The sequence below is a fragment of the Oncorhynchus keta genome, unplaced genomic scaffold (assembly GCF_023373465.1).
Source record: "Oncorhynchus keta strain PuntledgeMale-10-30-2019 unplaced genomic scaffold, Oket_V2 Un_contig_5987_pilon_pilon, whole genome shotgun sequence".
Taxonomy (NCBI): Eukaryota; Metazoa; Chordata; class Actinopteri; order Salmoniformes; family Salmonidae; genus Oncorhynchus; species Oncorhynchus keta.
The window spans coordinates 61,979-82,356 of record NW_026288618.1 but is presented as its reverse complement, the minus strand read 5'-3'; the positions used below and the strand labels follow the sequence as shown (position 1 = coordinate 82,356).

The 20,378-nt window shown below is 41.8% G+C and overlaps 1 protein-coding gene across 1 annotated transcript in view; it reads right to left on the bottom strand.

The window, feature by feature from the left end:
* Positions 1–4,764: 4,764 nt before the first annotated feature.
* The window catches only part of LOC118369383 (tyrosine-protein phosphatase non-receptor type 13-like), a gene marked incomplete at its 3' end in the record, with an annotated part of 43,575 nt that continues 27,961 nt past the window's right edge, over positions 4,765–20,378 (bottom strand). The window contains exons 6-19 of the mRNA XM_052510651.1: positions 19,586–19,661; positions 18,208–18,361; positions 17,425–17,496; positions 17,082–17,256; positions 16,596–16,731; positions 16,337–16,475; positions 10,229–10,381; positions 9,598–9,783; positions 7,974–8,136; positions 7,461–7,719; positions 7,053–7,129; positions 6,811–6,888; positions 6,556–6,663; positions 4,765–4,881 (exon numbers count right to left, since the gene is read on the bottom strand). Of these exons, the coding sequence (XP_052366611.1) occupies positions 4,765–4,881; positions 6,556–6,663; positions 6,811–6,888; positions 7,053–7,129; positions 7,461–7,719; positions 7,974–8,136; positions 9,598–9,783; positions 10,229–10,381; positions 16,337–16,475; positions 16,596–16,731; positions 17,082–17,256; positions 17,425–17,496; positions 18,208–18,361; positions 19,586–19,661 (1,893 nt within the window). The remainder of the gene's footprint in view (positions 4,882–6,555; positions 6,664–6,810; positions 6,889–7,052; positions 7,130–7,460; positions 7,720–7,973; positions 8,137–9,597; positions 9,784–10,228; positions 10,382–16,336; positions 16,476–16,595; positions 16,732–17,081; positions 17,257–17,424; positions 17,497–18,207; positions 18,362–19,585; positions 19,662–20,378) is intronic.

Sequence of the window (20,378 nt, the reverse complement as noted above, 5' to 3'; positions counted from 1 at the left end):
AGAGAGCCTGGGGGATGGGAGTGGAGGTAGACACTGCAGGGCCTGGATTAACCTCTACATCACCAGAGGAGGAGTAGGATAAGAAGGGTACGGCTAAAGGCTAATAGAACTAGATGCCTAGTACGTTCAGAACAGAGAGTAAGCGGAGCAGATAAGAATATATTCAAGGCATAATGTACAGACAAAGGAATAGTAGGATGTGAATACAGTGGGGGTAAACCTGTCCATATAGTGATCATGAAAGAGATACTGTCTCTAGAAATAGCATTTAAACCAGGTGATGTCACTGCGTGTGGGGGAGGTGTAACTAAATTGTTAGCTGAGGCGTGTTGAGCAGTGCTAGAGGCTCTGCAGTGAAATAAAACAATAGTTACAAAACAGCAATCGGCACGGCATGGTGCCATTAGGAGCATGCGTAGCGGGTGATCATAAGTCCAGTGCGTGGCTTGAGCTAGCAGCACGGTGCTAGGCTAACAGAAAGGCCTTAGAGGATGACGACGCGACGGAGGAGTGTGGCCCCCTCGTGCAGTTACATCAGCGGACGGTTCAGCAGGGCTCCATGTGGTAAACCAGGCCAATTGGCAAACTATGTATAGTGGCCGAAGAAATATGTCCAAGAGGCCTCTTAAGCCAGCAGTCCAATGTGCTTTAGATAGCTAGCAGGCCGCAGATTAGCGGCTGTCGCGTTCAGGGTCGTTAGCTGTGATAATGGCAGGTGGATTTTAAAAATCTAAACAAATAGGTTCAGAGCTTGTGGTAGGAATCCGGAGATATGGAGAAGAATAAGTCCGACTAGCTCTGGTTTGAGTCGCTGTAAGGCTGGCGAGTTGTCCGGAATAAAGGTAGCTGATGACCGCTGGCAAAGGATGGCTGACTGCTAGCTAGTGGCTGGAATGTATTCGATGGGCCTCGTAAGCCAGCAGTCCGTTGTGCTCTAGACGAGCATTCAGGGGACATTAGCTGCGAGGTCGGAAGGTGAGAAGGTTTGAGCTTGCGATAGGAATCCCGAGGGATATGGAGAGAAAAATAGGTCCGTATGCTCTGGTTGAATCGCGTTGTACAATCTGGCGAGAGCTTTCGAGCTAGAGGTTAGCTGATGACCGTTAGCTGGCTAGTTAGCTGGCTGATTTATGTTGGAGAGATTCCAGTAAATAAAGGCAAAAGAAAAATACTTTAGAGAAAAAGCAGGTCCACACCACATTGGGTGAGGCGGGTTTGCAGGAGAGTATATTGAAGGGTTTAGAAAACTATAAAAAAGATATGTGAAGAAAAATGGTAAAAATAACTATACATGGGACACGACAAGGCGAAGGACAAATACGTCTGACTGCTACGCCATCTTGGAATGAATCTGAAGCTTATTATTAAAGAGCAGTGTTACTACCAAGAGCAGTGTGCGGGTTTCTTCTTCCTTCTCATTTTATTCAACTGTTACCATGCACCTGCAAAAAAGATAGCTCAGATGTGCGAGTGCCATTTGAATTTGACATTCTTCAACGTAGCCACCCGTTGCCTTGATGACAGCTTTTGCACACTCTTGGCATTCTCTCAATAAGCTCATCATCATCACACCTCCTCCTCCATGCTTCACGGTCGGAACCACACATGCGGAGATCATCCGTTCACATACTATGCATCTCACAAAGACACTGCGGTTAGAACCAAAAATCTCAAATTTGGACTAAGACCATTTGGAATCAGACCAAAGGACAGATTTCCACCAGTCTAATGTCTATTGCTCATGTTTCTTGGCCCAAGCAAGTCTCTTCTTCTTATTGGTGTCCTTCAGTAGTGGTTTATTTGCATCAATTCAACCACGAAGGCCTGATTCACACAGTCTTCACTGAACAGTGGATGTTGAGATGTGTCTGTTAATTTAAATTCTGTGAAGGATTTATTTGCGCTGCAATTTCTGAAGCTGGTAACTCTAATGAACTAATCCTCTGCAGCAGGGGTAACTCTGGGTCTGCCTTTCCTGTGGCGGTCCTGATGGGAGTCAGTTTCATCATAGCGCTTGATGGTTTTTGTGACTGCACTTGAAGAAACGTTCAAAGTTCTTGTAATGTTCTGTATTGACTGACCTTCATGTCTTAAAGTAATGATGGACTGTGATTTATCTTTGATTTTTTTTGAGCAGTTCTTGCCATAATATAGACTTGTGCTTTTACCAAATAGGGCTATCTTCTGTATACCACCCCTACCTTGTCACAACACAACTCATTGTCTCAAATGCATTAAGAAGGAAATACATTCCACACATGAACTTTTAACAAGGCTTACACCTGTTAATTAAAATGGATTCCAGGTGACTACCTCATAAAGCTGGTTGAGAGAATGCCAAGCGTGTGCAATGATGTCATCAAGGCAATGGATCTACTCTGAAGAATCTCAAATATAAAATATATTTTGTTTTGTTTAACACTTTTTGGTTCCTACATGATTCCATATGTGTTATTTCCTAGTTTTGATGTCTTCACTATTATTCTACAATGTAGAAAATAGTTTTAAATAATTAATAAAAATGAGTAGGTGTGTCCAAACTTTCAACTGGTGCTATATACAGTTACTGTATAAAGAAATAAAGAAAGAGAGAGAGAGCGAGAGAGAGAAAGAAACTAACCAGGGGCCTCATTTATAAATCATGCCTAGGGACAAATCTGTGCGTTAACCATGCGTGGGATAATTTCAATGTTCGATTGAGAGTGTGCGTAAATGTACGCACAGCCTTGACCATGTATATGCACAGTGTCAACTGGTGGAACAAGGGAACTGCTTGTCAAGCATAGAACGGGGAAAATATACTATATGTTGAAAATGTCAAATTGTGGGAGTAATAATTATATCATTTCGATGTCATTGTATTTCCATCATGAATTCATGCAATATATCTTGACAGCCATATCATTTCACCACAGCAGTAAATTTGTTATGATACAAATCCATATAAAGTACAGTCATTTGTTAAACTATAGGTACTGTGAAAGTGAATATAAGTTGGGAATGTTTTTGCAAAAAGTACAGATTGGCTCATCAGACATTGTTTCCCAAAACTGTTATAGGGGTTTTGTGAGGATTTAAGACTTACTTTAAAAAGGCAAACGCATGCCATTCCTGTGCACATCCAAGTGCTATCCACAAAGGACACTTTTCAAGTGAAGCTGGCCAATCGGCATCACCCAGCCCTTGATGAACCAATGTTTTGGATGCAATTATCAGCTAAATAAACTGTAACATTCCATTTCCATACATCATCGCACAACAGGTTGAGGTCAAGAGGGGTTTCTTTGCCTTCAATGGTTTCCCCAAATACGAATGGAGCAAAAGCCGGCACCCACATCGCCATATCAATGATGTCGCTCTCGCTGCGGGTGATTCTTTGATCCACCTCTACGCAGACGACACCACGGCCCTTCTTTGGACACTGTGTTAACAAACCTCCAAAAGAGCTTCAATGCCATACAACTCTCCTTCCGTGGCCTCCAACTGCATGCTCTTCAACCGATCGCTGCCCGCACCCGCCCGCCCGACTAGCATCACTACTCTGGACGGTTCTGACTTAGAATATGTGAACAACTATAAATACCTAGGTGTCTGGCTGGACTGTAAACTCTCCTTCCAGACTAATATTAAGCACCTCCCATCGAAAATTAAATCTAGAATCGGCTTCTTATTTTGCAATAAAGCCTCCTTCACTCATGCTGCCAAACATACACTGACTATCCTGCCAATCCTTGACTTTGGCAATGTCATTTACAAAACACTCTAGTCAGCAAATTGGATGCTGTCTATCACAGTGCCATCCGTTATCACCAAAGCCCCATCACCACTGCGAATGCACTATGTTTTTATGCAGATTTTAGAATATTGCAATGAAAATTTGTCGCCAATTGATGGAAACCGAGCTTCAGGCACATTCAGAGGGGTTAAATGCGGAAGACACATTTCAGTTGAATGCATTCCGTTGTACAACTGCCTAGGTATCCCCCTTACCGTTTCCCAGAAATACACACATAGACAAATGGAAGAGGGAGAAAAAAGCGAATAAACCAAATAAAAAATATATAATTATGCTGAGTACCACAAAAGACGAGTGAGAAAAGCAGCAATCTTCCAGATAAGGTCTAGAAATAAAAATAAATGACGAAGAGAGCTGTGAAGAGGGCACGACAAAACCTAATTCCCCCACAGGAGACTGAAAAGATTTGGCATGGATCCTTAGATCCTCAAAAGGTTCTACAGCTGCACCATCGAGAGCATCCTGACTGGTTGCATCACTGCCTGGTATGGCAACTGCTCGGCCTCCGACTGCAAGGCACTACAGAGGGTAGTGCGTACGGCCCAGTACATCACTGGGGCCAAGCTTCCTGCCCCCAGGACCAAGCCATAAGACTCCTGAACATCTTATCACTTTAATAACTCTACCCCCATTTTTAACACTGCTGCATATTACATCTCACTTTAACTCTACCTACATGTGCTCCAGCAACATTGACTCTGTACTCGGTACCCCTGTGTATAGTCTCGCTATTGTTATTTTACTGCTGCTATTTAATTACTTGTTACTTTCATTTCTTACTCATATTTTTTAAAACTGCATTGTTGATCAGGGTCTCGTATGTAAGCATTTCACTGTAAGGTCTGCACCTGTTGTATTTGGCGCATGTGACGAATCAAATTTGATTTGAACATTTGATTTGACAATGACAGAGTACGAAGAGTATATTTGTGTGGGGTTGTATAAGGGTTGTAATAGGGTCTACGTACATTTGGGCTGTGAGACGATGAGCTCCACCTCATCAGGGCTGTTCTGGAGGATGACTGCTGCGTCAGTGAACGTCACGCCCTCCAGACTGATCTTATTTAGAGAAATCAGACGACCACCTGCATAATCAACCAATCAAAGCACAATATCAGTCTGACCATCAACCAAAGATAAAAGAAAAGACTAGTATGATATGTACAGTGCCTTCAGAAACTATTCACACCCCAAAGATTCTTTCCATATTTTGTTGTGTTACAGTCTGTATCTGGAGTGTGGCAAAGCAATTCACCTTTTGTCCTGAACACAAAGTGTTACTGTATGTTTGGGGCAAATCCAATACAACACATTACTGAGTACCACTCATATTTTCAAGCATAGTGGTGGCTGCATCATGTTATGGGTATGTTTGTAATTGTTAAGGACGGGGGAGTTTCAGGATAAAAAATAAATGGAATGGAGTTAAGCACAGGCAAAATCCCAGAGGAAAACGTTTTTACCAAGAAGACAGTGAATGTTCCTGAGTGGCCGAATTACAGTATAGACTTAAATCTGCTTGAAAATCTATGGCAAGACCGGAAAATGGTTGTCTAGCAATGATCAACAACCAATTTGACAGAATAATGGGCAAATGTTGCCAATTTGAAGTATTTGGTTAAATGAATTAAATGTAAATGTAAATGTTGCACAATCCAGGTGTGGAAAGCTCTTAAGAGAATTACCCAGAAAGACTCACCGCTGTAATCGCAAAAGGTGATTCTAACATGTATTGACTCAGGGGGTTGAATACTTATCTAATCAAGATATATTAGTGTTTTATTTTTCATTACTTTTCAACAAATGTTAAATTTTTTCATCCACTTTAACATTACGGAATATTTAGTGTAGATCTTTGACAAAAAAATTACAATAAAATACTTCCTGAAGGCAGTGTAGGTGTGTGTGTTTGAACTATTGTAACGTTCGTCATCCTTGTCTGAGGAGGAGTAGGAGAGATCGGACCAATATGCAGCGTGGTACGTGTCCATGTTCATATTGTCACGCCCTGGTCTTAGTATTTTGTGTTTTCTTTATTATTTTGGTCAGGCCAGGGTGTGACATGGGTTTATTGTGGTGTATTTTGTCTTGGGGTTTTGCTAGGTATTGGGTTTGTGGCTTATCTAGCATAATCTATGGCTGTCTGGAGTGGTTCTCAATCAGAGGCAGGTGTTTATCGTTGTCTCTGATTGGGAACCATATTTAGGCAGCCATATTCTTTGAGTGTTTCGTGGGTGATTGTTCCTGTCTCTGTGTTTGTTTGCACCAGATAGGCTGTATAGGTTTTCACGGTACGTTTGTTGTTTTTGTATTGTTCGTTTTTTTCATCGTCATTAAACATGTATCAAGAATACCACGCTGCGTTTTGGTCCGACTCTCCTTCACCGCAAGAAAACCGTAACACATATTTATTAAACAGAGAACACTGAACAAAATAACAACGGCGAATGAAATGAAACAGTTCCGTAAGGTGACATACACTAAACAGAAAACCACTACCCACAAATCAAGTGGGAAAAACAGGCTACCTAAATATGGTTCTCAGAGACAAGGATTGACAGCTGTCTCTGATTGAGAACCATACCAGGCCAAACACATAGAAAACCAAAACTAGAACAACACATAGAATGCCAACCCCAACTCACGCCCTGACCAACTTAAACAAGAAACATAACAAAGGAACTAAGGTCAGGACGTAACAACTATTGTTCACTTGATAAGTAATCTTGTCTGACTTGTTTTTGCTCCCTGTTCAGTACCTGGTCTGATTCTGCCGTCTCTGTCTGCTGGTCCGTCAGGTACGATGGAGGCTATGAAGATTCCCAGGTCCAGTTTCCCTGTGTTGTTCTCGCCCACTATCACAACCCCTGAGAAAAAAAGAGATATAGATACAAAATAGAGAGCGAGAGAGAGACAAGAGAGAGACAAGAGGACCAGAGTCATTGTATTTCTATGGCAAAAGAAAACCGAATCTACAAATGCACCCTTCAATTCCTAATCACCCTGTTACTCACCAAAGCCCAGTTTAGGGTCTTTCCTTAGGATCAGACTGATGATCTCTCTCTCTGGAGAACCCCTGGTTGGAGTGTCTACTGTAAAATAACCCACAGGTCAGGGGTTAAATATAATACCAAGTGCATTCATTAAAAAAAAAGCCAAGATTCGAGTTAAGAGTTAAGTTAATGCAGAGAGTTAAGCATATGCAGTGTTATAGTAAATTCTTCAGATAAGAGTATATAGCGTACTCAGTCCTCACCTTGTATAGAGGAGGTTGTGGAGTCATGTTTCTGTAGCATGGGATTGGACATGATTCTGGGGATGGGCTCTGGAGTACTGGAACACAACAGTCGTGGGTTTGCAAAGTTCATCATTATACTAACGATCTGTACTGTTGGAAATCATTTTAGAGTACGAGAACACAACGACACATGGTTTGTCACCACAAATATTGTCATCATTGTCAAAGGATAAAGTCAACGTAAATAAATAAACAAATTGCAGTGGAAGTGAGGTCAGGTGAGGCAGAGGTGCATTACCCCCATGGAATGTAGGACCCTTTGAGCTCAAGTGAAAATCATGTTATTGATGATGAGGTTCATTGTTATGTAGTGTTATTTAATGCCTGCAGTGTTATGTAGGGTTACATTGTCTTATGTACTGTTACCTCCAGCCCTGCTGTTCCTTCATCTCTGACAGTGGGCATGGCTCGGGTAGATCTCTGCTCATTTCCCTCAACTCTCTCTGTTGCCTTAGACGCGCCTCCACCTTCGCCGTGATGTCATCACACGACTTACTTAATGACTCGCGGTGGCCGAGGTTGGATGGTAACTCTACGCTGTTCAGGACAACCTCAGAACACGAAAGACGCTTCATACGGGAGTCACTGGTCCGACAAATAGACTGGTACTTGTCAATGTTCTCATCTGGAAAGACAACAAATAATCATAATGAATAAGCAATTGTGTGTGTGTGTGTGTGTGTGTGTGTGTGTGTGTGTGTGTGTGTGTGTGTGTGTGTGTGTGTGTGTGTGTGTGTGTGTGTGTGTGTGTGTGTGTGTGTGTGTGTGTGTGTGTGTGTGTGTGTGTGTGTGTGTGTGTGTGCGTGTGTGTGTGTGTGTGCGTGTGTGTGTGTGTGTTTGCGTGTGTGCCTGCCTGTGTGTGCTCTAAGAGCCCCGTACCTTGAGCGATGCTGTGGCTGAGTTGCCTGGAACTCATCTCGCTGTGGAACTTGTGCTGCCCGGAGCAGAGACTAAGGAGGTACTGCGCAATCTTAGAACTCTCTGTTACAAAGCTGTGCTTCTTACCACTGGGACCACCACACTCTATGGTCAGCTTACGATGCTGGGGGAGGAGAGACAACTGTCAGAGGGTTGTCTTTTAAATCAAGAGCATTGGAGCTGTTAATGGCAAACCCTTCTGAAAGCACAGTCCACCCTTACAAAAAAAAGGTGCTTACGTAGAACCATGTAGGGGTTTTGGGTTTGTCCCCATGGGGGAACCCTTTTTAATGCTAGGTAGAACCTTTTGCAGAGGGTTCTGCATAGAACCCTCTATGTTCGTTTCTTCTTAGAACCCCTGTAATTGATTCTTCCTAGAACCATCTATGAAGGGTTCTACAGAGAACCCTTTAATCTTGAACGGGTTCTTCCTAGAACCGTCTATAAAAGGTTCAACCAGGCTTTAAAATTGAACTCTTTATGACAATAGACATTCACTAATTGTACAAAACATGAAGAACACCTTCCTAATATTGAAAATCCTAGTTTACAGGCCACACCATACCTTCTAGTCACATTATGCAAGCTTGCAAAACGATGTGTAATTCTTATTGGCATCCAGCCAGAGTGAGGATATCCAACAATTGAACCTTTTAATCATACGCAACCTGCATTCAGAATGACTGCCAGGGTGGGGAAGATTGATAAATGAGACTACCTAAACCATCTTGACTGGAACAACCATCTCCGTAATGAGGGCAATAAGTCAACTACTAACAGATTCAATTAGTTTAGAATAAGTATGCTATTTATCTTTGCATCAGATCAAGAAATCAACCAATGCACATGCAAAAACACAGATATTGAAACAAACTGTAGAGCATGCTTTAGAGCATGCTGGGAAATATAATAATGATGGGTGTGGCTGAGTGTTTTACTCTACACAAAGTCAAAAATTACACAAATCACACTCACTTCTTTACCTCTGTTACACTGAAATGTTACACTGACAAATCAACACTAGGTAATACTGGCCAATTTGCTGTGCACAAATGTTCTCATATTAGGTACAGTTTAAAACATTCTCACATCTTTTTAAACTCTAGAAGGCTAAAGTTGAACCTTTTACTGCAGTGGGCTAAATCAGGGTCATATAGTGTATTCTTGGTAGCCTTAAACAAATCTACATTGCAACAAAAGTATTCACCTTAAACACATGGTTATGGTCTTAGAGAATTTAAAATAAACACCTGTACCATGTTAGATATAGAGTTGAAATGTATTACATTTTGAGTTTGCATTCCAATATTACATTTCACAGAAAAATAACACTTTTATTTTAATTTTAAATCATGTTTATTAATTATGAAATGATGAAAAAACAGTTCTTCGGATGATAAAGGTTCTATGTAGAACCCTTTGACTTTTCAAAGAACCCTCGTCTTCCAAAAATGGTTCTTCAGATGAAAAAGATTCTTGGTAAGAACCCAATCCCTCTGCAAAAAAACGACTATCTGGTATACAGTGGAACTAGTAAAGTACTATAGTAGTTGTAGTACAACCCTAGTATTCCAGTAGTACTCACGTTGGCGGAGATGGTATCGGTCTCCCTCCAGAGGAATCGCCGTGTGACAGTGCGGAGGTGGTTCTTCAGCTCATAGACGATGATTCCTGTGGCACAGACTCCCAGCACCAGCTCCCCCACCACCGGCTTCTTCTCCCGGCATACCCGATGGAACACCATCCCATACTCTGGAAGCTGCTGGGCGATCTGACGGGGAGATAGAACAAGCACGCTGCAAGGTTGATCGTAGTAAAGGAGAAGAATGTGCTCAACTCAAAATATTCTTGTGTAGACAAGTAAACAGAGTGCTTGAAACCAAAATAGATCAAATTTAAAAAAGGGCCAGCACTCACTTGATTATGATTTGCAGTAATAGAAGCTTGATTTGAATTGCCTTTAATTTACAAAGCTTATATTATTGCAAGTAATAATCAAGTGTGAGAGCGGGCCATTTTTTCATGATGCAGGGCTAAACCAGGTTTGAAAGAGGTTAAACAAGGTTAAAATGAAGATGTTCGACACCTATAAGTCAAATAAAAGTTCTATAAAAAAGTGGTAATTTCAATTCAGTAGATTTACTGAGTGTGTGTGCAAATGCATGCAAACAGTACTGTATACTATATTTATGTGTGTTGTCTCTCCTCTTGCCTACTTTTAGGTACTCGGTTTCTGCCTCCTCTGGCAGCATCTGGGCATTGTTGGCATGTAACCGTGGCAACTCCTCCTTTAGATTGGGCAGAGCCATCTTCTCCAGCATCCTCTTTGACACAAACTGCTCTAGCTGGTAGTAGTTCCTGCCATACAACTGAACAGAGATAACAGGCCTGTCAATGACATGTACTGCCACAAGTGTAGTAGTGTTCTATAGGTACCAAACGGAGGAAAAGTCACTGAAACAAGGAAGGGACTACCTTGACTTGTCCAATAAGAAATGCTCATTTTTGTCATGCGGAGACAAAGGTCTCTTTTACAGATGAGCCCTGTATTATCATCAATATACACATCACTATTCACATCAATACACGAAAAGCAAAACACAATCATAAAAACAAACACATTCTCCAGTAAAAAGGTCCTCAACTAGCCTTTTGAATTGCTCTAGACCAATTAATTACATTTTAGAAAAGCCTAGGAGATTATTCCACAAGTAAGGTGCACAGACCCAGTTCCGCGAGGCTGGAAAAGGGGGCATAGACCCCTCAGTTGAAACTTGTGCCACCTCAGTTTTTATGCCCCTATATAAAATGAACTAAAAAGTTCAAATGATTGAGTGACAGGTTGGCGTGAAATCTGTATCTCCGCTGCGCTCTATCAGCACCACGGACAGAGCGCGCCTCGGAGTGTGTGTGTGTTTGTGTGTATCAAATCGGTCACATACAGGTGATTAGCAGATGTTATTGCGGGTGTAGCGAAATGCTTGCGCTTCTAGCTCCGACAGTGCAGTAATACCTAACAAGTAATATCTAACAAATTACACAACATATACCCAATACACAGAAATCTAAGTAGGAATGAATTAAGACTATATACATATGATCGGAATGGACTAAGATACAGTAGAATAGTATAGAATACAGTATATACATATGAGATGAGTAATGCAAGATATGTAAACATTAAGTCACAAAGATACGGTAGAATATTATAGAATACAGTATATACCATATGAGATGAGTAACGCAAGACATGTAAACATTATTAAGTGACTAAGATACCGTAGAGTAGTATAGCATACAGTATATACACATAACTAAAGTGACTAGTGTTTCATTCCTTAAAGTGGACAGTGATTTCTAGTCTATGCCTATAGGCAGCAGCCTTTAATGTGCTAGTGATGGCTGTTTAACAGTCTCTCGGTCCCAGCTTTGCTGCACCTGCACCTCACCTTCTGGATTATAGCGGGGTGAACAGGCAGTGGCTCGGGTGGTTGATGTTCTTGATTATCTTTTCGGCTTCCTGTGACATCGGGTGCTGTAGGTGTCCTGGAGGGCGGGTAGTTTGCCCCCCGGTAATGGCTTGGGCAGACCGCACTACCCTCTGGAGAGCCTTGCACTTGTGGGTGGTGCAGTTGCCATACCAGGTGGTGATAGACAGGATGCTTTCAATTGTGCATCTGTAGGTTGAAGAGGCTCTGTTGCGCCTTCTTCACCACACTGTCTGTGTGGGTGGTCCATTTCAGTTTGTCAGGGATGTGTACGCCAAGGAACTTGAAGCTTCTCCACTGCGGTCCCGTCTCTGTAGATAGGGGGTGTGCCCTCTGCTCTTTCCTGAAGTCCACGATCATCTCCTTTGTTTTGTTGACGTTGAGTGAGAGGTTGTTTTCCAGGCACCACACTCCCAGAGCCCTCACCTCCTCCCTGTAGGCTCGTCATTGTTGGTAATCAGGCTTACTACTGTTGTGTCATCTGCAAACTTGATGATTGAGTTGTATCTCACTGTAGTAGGCTGTTTGGGTAGGCGTAGGCGTTCCCCTTTTGTTTACCGTGTTTGTTTACTAGCCTAAATATAGATTGTGTCATGCCTTCATTGATCTGATATTTTGCTTATAGGCATATTAGTAGGCCTACCGCTATTCTGTTCCGTTCGCTTTCATTCATTCGCATTCGTCTGTATTCTAAGCTAAACTGCTATTCCTTATTTTTGTTAGCCTACTACTTTCAGCATATAGTTTGCATCATTTGGGTAAGACAGCTGTGTGTACGGCTGCATTCACATAGGCGGTTTGCAATAGGTGAATTATCTTATCGATAGTATCTTGTAGCCTATGTTCGTTGCCAAAACGGCCGAGCTTTAGGATGTAGGGCGCGCTCCATTGTGTTGATACAGCGAAGTGGAGATGGGCTACAGATTTCACACCAACCCGTCACTTCAAAAAGCACTCAATGGTCTCGGAGTCTCTGCATTTGAACTTTATGTTTATTGTTGAACAGAGTTGAATGACGGGAACCCGGTTTCCAAGATTTACCCCCCAAAGCCACTCCCTTTTCCAGGGAATAATCACTGCAAGGAACCGATAAATTATAATAAATCATTTATATGAACAGCATGGCGTGAAATTGAACTGTTAAATTACATGCAGTGTCTAAGTCTGTCTTCTCTACTGTCTCTGCATGATGAATCAACGCTCAGGGTGGGGACAGACAGCCCGTCTCAGTATGGAGCGCAATTCACAATACATGTAAACCAATCATCTCTTGCAGTCTTTCTCCCTGTCCATCAGCTCCATTCAAATTGCATCCAAAATAGATAATCCAATTATAGATTGATATATACCCTATATATATATATATATATATATATATATAGATGTCCTAGTCTGCCTCTTTCAGGCAATACATTCGCTGGCCTATCCTTAAAAAACACTCCTTAGGTAGACTAGAGTATCTTGTTGGACATCGTTTTTTTAGCACGTCACATACCAATAGACTATTCGAAGAGGAAAGCAAGCTGTTTTTGCCAAATGTTAAATACAGGATCCAACAGAACTCACAGGTTAAAGAGTGTGCGAAGGCGGTAGGCTATAGCAATTATTTACTCAGACCAATAACCAATAACCATTCAATCTATTCGTGAAGAGAAGTGAAAGCCTTCTGCATCTAATTCCAGTCTTAAACTAGTCAAGGATGCCATGAGAATGATGAAGATAAGGACAACGAAACGTATTTCATTTAACTGTTGAAAACGAGGGCGGAATGAAGCAACAATAGAGGTAGGCTAATAACATTAGGGGAAATATTATGTAAGGTATACATGCGTCAGCCTACTAATTAGCCTATACAAGTAGGCCCTACTATATTTCAAAATGAATTAGGCCATACTATATTTCAAATTGGCAAGCCTATAGCCTACTTGTAACTTTGTAGGACACATGTGCTTGCACCAGAATCTCATGTTCTCTTCTGCTTTATCATGGTTTGACCAGCGTGCGCAATTCCATATAATACAGTATAATACTATACAGTAATACAGTTCACACTCAAAAAGATTAGCCTATTGGAGATAGTTTCATTTTGTTTTTTTTTTACCAATGGGAACATATAGCTAGCTACATCTATGAGCTTTTATGTTTTTCTGTCCTGCGTAATGTGCAGTAGTCTATACGATATAGATAATGGAACAATCGTTTGGCCTTTTTTGGGGTTTGGGCTCAGTAAATGTCACTAATGTAGGGCTCATAAAACATATTTAATATACAGCTCATCAGGCTCAGGTAGCATCAGGTTTCAGGCGGTGGCACGTTCCTGTAGGTTCATGCTCTACAACATCCGCAGAGTACGACCCTGCCTCACACAGGAAGCGGCGCAGGTCCTAATCCAGGCACTTGTCATCTCCCGTCTGGATTACTGCAACTCGCTGTTGGCTGGGCTCCCTGTCTGTGCCATTAAACCCCTACAACTCATCCAGAACGCCGCAGCCCGTCTGGTGTTCAACCTTCCCAAGTTCTCTCACGTCACCCCGCTCCTCCGCTCTCTCCACTGGCTTCCAGTTGAAGCTCGCATCCGCTACAAGACCATGGTGCTTGCCTACGGAGCTGTGAGGGGAACGGCACCTCAGTACCTCCAGGCTCTAATCAGGCCCTACACCCAAACAAGGGCACTGCGTTCATCCACCTCTGGCCTGCTCGCCTCCCTACCACTGAGGAAGTACAGTTCCCGCTCAGCCCAGTCAAAACTGTTCGCTGCTCTGGCCCCCAATGGTGGAACAAACTCCCCACGACGCCAGGACAGCGGAGTCAATCACCACCTTCCAGAGACACCTGAAACCCCACCTCTTTAAGGAATACCTAGGATAGGATAAAGTAATCCTTCTCACCCCCTTAAAAGATTTAGATGCACTATTGTAAAGTGGCTGTTCCACTGGATGTCATAAGGTGAATGCACTAATTTGTAAGTCGCTCTGGATAAGAGCGTCTGCTAAATGACTTAAATGTAATGTAAATGTTTCAATTGTCATGCTGATTTAAAGCTCTATTAAAAGCCGGACATATTTATATGCTTTATAATGCTTTTGAATGACACTTCCGGTTTTGCCAGGAAATATCGGGTTACCCGGGAGAAAAGTGCTGTATTCTCGGGATGAAACATTTGTAAAATACCGGAAAATATTTAACCCTAGCATAGCTTGATATAAGCAGAATTCAATATAATTCCAATGGAAGAACCCCCCAAAATGTTGCCCCTTCACCGATTTCAACTGCCCCCTGACTCACTGGGGTCTAAAGGTGCAAAATAAACTAGAAGCAGATTTACCTAACTCAGTGGAGATGGAAGGGATCGCCAGAGTTAGCCATCCCTGAGACGGTCTGGTATCTTGTACATCCGTATGAAGTAAGGTACGGCAGAAGTTGATGGGAGCAGGGCTTTATAAACAAAAAGAGTGAAAGAGTGCTTCTACACCTGCATTGCTTGCTGTTTGGGGTTTTAGGCTGGGTTTCTGTACAGCACTTTGAGATATCAGCTGATGTACGAAGGGCTATATCAATAAATGTGATTTGATTTGATTTGATATGCATCGATCTACAAGAGGGGCCAACCTACTTTCTGGTACAAAATGCAGTGATGTGTACTGAACCTATTGTCAGTAATAAAGCTTAATGCACTATGATAAACTGCATCCAATGGCTTCCAGACAGTGGCATTCATAAGGACAATATTGCAAAAATCTATAACGGCTATGAATGTCGACCGATTGATTTGTTTTCTATCGTTTAATGAAAGGCATGGCCTATTCCTATAAAATAAGCCCAATTTACTATTTATAAGCGGGGAAACGATCAATGAGGGAACCATCTAATTGTACAGATGCATATACCATCAGATACATTTTTACTTGATTTTACCTGCATTATGTACCAAATTCAGTTCAACAAAGGCTTTCTGTAAAGCAATGTAGGCAGATTGAAGCTCTGAAAGAACCTGCTCAACCGCGAGGGCAATGGCATACACAACAGTGTCATCTGCATACAGGTGTATTTTTAACATTTTCTGTAGATAAACCAATATAGTTCATATAGACATGTCACGATCGTCGTATTGAGGACACCAAGGCGCAGCGTGATATGAATACATCTTATATATTTTAATAAACAAAAACAACAAACCGAACGTGAAGCTATAATAATACTAGTGTCGACACAGGCAACTAGACATAGACATGGACAATAACCCACGAAATACCCAAAGAAGATGGCTGCCTAAATATAATAAACACCTGCCTCTAATTGAGAACCAATCTCAAAACCCCTAGACAGTACAAAAACACATACATCACCCATGTCACACCCTGACCTAACCAAAGTAATAAAGAAAACAAAGAATACTGAGGACAGGGCATGACAAGACAGTAAAAAGTACAGGACCTTAAATGTATCCTAGTAGGACACCTTTCGTAAATTCAAGGAAATCTGACGTAATACCACCAGAAAAAAACAGTGTCCCGTGTATCAAGTAATTGTCAAACCAATTACATGACACCTGAAGAAATATACCAATTGCAGTCAATCTTTGAATAAATAAAGAGTGGTCAACAGTATCGAAAGCCTTCAATAAGTCAATAGAGGAGAGCTTAGTGCTTCATCCTATCAATACTCTTTACCACATAATTTAACACCAAGGTTAATAAACCTACTGCTCTGGCTGGAAGACTGATTAAGAGCCATACAATCTCTCAGGGTTTTACGGAGAACGTAATCCATTATGTACTTCATAAAATAAAATATTTAAAAAATTAAATATCTGAGACAGTGCTTCACTCAATTTACCTCAGAAATGTAGTCCCCAAACTCAGCCTGTAGAGCGAGAGCTGCCAGGAACATGCCTGTCTCCTCGTTGCAGTACAACCTGTCCTCTAGGATGTCCTTCCGCAGCTGCAAGTAGTACTGGTGAAGCGTCACCCTGTGTCTTGGAACACCACAACAATGTACATTTCTTTAACGAAAAAACTGATAACTGCATTTCACTAACAGTTCATGACACCAAATCTCCAGATACTTTAAATTTAAAAAAGTATGGCAGACTCACAATATGAAGGAGATATCATCAACAAAAAACTTGATCCTTAGAAAAACAAGAAAAGAGGTCGACACTACTTTCTTCCAACTGTCAGGAGCAACTTTAGAGATTTTCGTCTCGTGGTCCAAGAAGAAATATTCATCATCTAAATGAAAGGAAAGATATATGACATTATAAAATCAACTTTACAGATGTAGCATCTTAATTTGAGCCAGCTTGCTACAGCAGGAAAATAATACTGCCGCAACAGGAAATGTGAATTATTATGTGGATTATAATGAATTTAAAACATTTTTGTAGGGGTCGATACATTTTTAGTTAGGGAAAATCAAGTCTGACATTTTAAAGTAGAAATGACAAACTTTAGATGCCTTTTTAAACCTTAAATACACTACAAGTTTGCATGCCCTGCAAACTTCTCAGCAACAAGAGTGATCAAATTAAGATCCTACATCTGTATCTTTATGAGACACAAAGCTGTCGTCAGTTTCTTACCGTCGGTGTAGGCCAGTCCGAAGTAGAAGTGCTCCACCAGGTTAGCGTGAGCCACCACCATGTCGAACACGTCCCTCCCTCTGGACTTCATGTCACATCTGACCAATACAGACTGACCACTGGGCAACACCACAATGACCTCCCTCTGAGACGAACAAGACCTGCCCTTCTTAGACTGGTGGGAAGAGAGGGATGAGACGAAGGAGTGAGAGAAAAAGAGAGAGAGAGAGAGAGAGAGGGAGAGGGAGAGAGAGACACAAACAGACACACAAACAGAAAGGAGGGTATAAAAAAAGATACACTCAAGGACAAAAATCATTAATATTGTGGTAAATGTTCTTACCACTATGGATCCGGGTAGCTCCAGAACTACCTGGGGTTCGTCAGCCATTCTGATAAACTCGGGACCAAGAGCCTGACAAGACACAACACGATGTAAACACAGCAATGCGGACACACAATCGCACCATAATAACATTGCTACACACAGAAACAATACCAACACCACAACACACAGACACGCACACACACACACACACTCACTAACACACGTCCGTACACTCTCCAGTCTATGTGTAGGATGCACCAACCCTGGTTGTGACCGTCACTATGCTCCAACAGCACTGCAGTCTGAAGTCAAGACTGATAAACCAGAACTGGATCGGAGGTGACAGCTACCTCAATCTCACTGGGGCCATGACGTCAAAGGCGAAGCTGACTGAACCTAGTTTATTGTATCTTCGTTTCATCCCCATACACACACACTTTGCTGCATGTACACATCCTAGTCATCAAAGAAAAACTATTTTTCCTGTAAAAAACCTTGAATGTACTTTGAGTAACATACAAATCAATCAAAGTATCTAAGAAACTGGGATTCTAGCTTAAACTGTATAGGAGCCATATGCCTCATAGGACAAACTATGAGAATAATAAGAAGTACACAGTCTATAGAATCTATGATTTAGAGTCATGCATGCTCTTGTGTATTATTACCCCCAGAGCCCAGCAAATAACTCCATGGGCCTAAGCCAACATCACAGGGTGTCATAGATTGTCTATGATCTAACGGACAGACGGATGGATGTAGGTATGGCTGTAGGTACGGATGGACAGACAGACTTACCTTGGCTTTCCTCTGGGTGAGGCTGGCTGAGGAGTCGCTGAAAGTGATGGAGGGGCTGGGGGATTGGGGTATGCCCTTTGAGGGGACGCCAATGTAGGGGCTCTGGCACAGCCAGCTACTACTACTTTCTCTGTGTCTGAGACCCTGTGGCAGTCTTGAAGGACAGGGGGAAAAGAATCAGAGAGAGAAGATGGAGAGATTCAAAGAAAGAGAGATAGTCAGAGAGGGAAGGAGAGAAAGAGAGAGCGAGAGAGAGAAATAAACAAGGACAAAGTGCAGAAGGGGACAGGGGAGATGAGTGACACACTCAGACAGTGTCATTGTTGCTCAGAGTCAAAGACAACAAGTAGTGAGAGATATATATAGAAAGTTCAGAAAGAGCGTGTGAAGGAAATTTTACTTTGTGAAGAAACAGTCTTGAAATGTTAATCTGGTCTTTGGTGCCATAAACAATCATTGGTCTCTGCCTAAGTCTGGTGAGGATATGAGGGGTGGGAGGAGAGGGAGTCATGACCCTCTCCTGAGGACTATCTGGTGGAACACCCAGAATATGTTTGTTAAGTTAAGATAGACAGATGCCAGTACCAACCCTATGAACTATGCCTATTTAACGTGTCTGCAACCAGTATATAAGGGGACTAACGGGAACCTCTCCAGGTTGGAACCTCTCCAGGTTGGAACCTCTCCAGGTTGGAACCTCTCCAGGTTGGAACCTCTCCGGCGCGCCGATAATAAACAATGATTCATTTAAGATGGACTTCCTGTCCCTGTGTAAGAAACTCCACTTGGTGCTGCGAGCAGGGGCTCTCTTCTTGCCCCATATACATCTGTTATGATTCTCTTCCTGTTACTTGCTTTGATTCTGCCTGTGGAGCTTTCCAGTGGGGATCTGCGAGGAAAAGCGGTGGCGCATTTTATGAAGTGCGAGGGAAAGACAAGATTAATATTTTCAAGACTGTTTCTTCAAAGTAAAATTTCCTTCACAACAGGCTTTAATCTTGTGCCTTATTCCAAAACACTTTTTTGTTACATTTTCCAATACTTTTACAGCATTAGTTGCTCATTATCAAGTTCGTTGTAGACAACATAAAATCATAAATTTTTGTCCATTTTCATAATATATGTATAATCTTAGCAAAAAGGGTTCGTCAAACATTTCTCCAATGGAGTCAGCAGAAGAACACTTTTAGGTTCTAGATAGCACTTTTTTTTCAAAGACTGTAACGGATGAGGGCGTGCATATTTCCCAGAGTCTATCTGGTTGTTTAAAGTCTGAGGATACACACAGGTCAGTCCCACAGGTAGGTGTGTTTGTGTGTGTGTGTGTGTGTTCATCTGCTTCGTTAGCCATGTACGCAACATTTCCAGGTATATATACCGGTCTATGTTCGGTGGGTATGCAGGGGTGGGCGAGCTCCTGGCTTTCTGTCTCCAGGGTTTGTGAAGTAAACTTTCTGTAACACAAATACCAAACGACACCGATAGAACAGATACTTTAGGAATAAATAGGCCTAGTACAAACATTTGTTCAGTTCAAAGATACTTAAATATTTTAAACATGCCACACATTATACTGTTATACCTATTGCAAGCAACAGTTTACACATATTACACTAAGAAGAGGAACCTTTCCCTCTGGATGCATATGTCAGCAGCTTCCACATTCCACAGCAACATTTATCTCATTAACTGTAAAGAGCAAATGAACCATTAGGAGGGCTTAAGATCATCTAGAACATTCTTCAACAAATGAAACACGGAAATCTCTTTTTTTTTTGTTGTACAGTATTAACAAATATCATGAAAAACACAGAGCTGTCGAGCTACTCCTCTGCAAATCCAGAATTAAGTCACACAAATATTTTTTTCCCCATGAGTCACTAAACATGAAAAACCAAAACTGTATAGCGCTTTAGTTTACAGTGCTGAAATAACGGTAACATCCAGAAAGTAATAGTAAAGAGTAAATAGCACTGCAACGACCAGGTAAGAATGAAGTAATAACCTGTTAAAGATAAACTACAATCACCAAAAGTACTCCTGCTCATCGAACATCCCATTCCAAAATTATAACCATTAGTATGGAGTTCCCCCTTTGCTGCTAGAACAGCCTCCACTATTCTGGGAAGGCTTTACACTAGACGTTGGAACACAATAGATGTTGGAGTGCT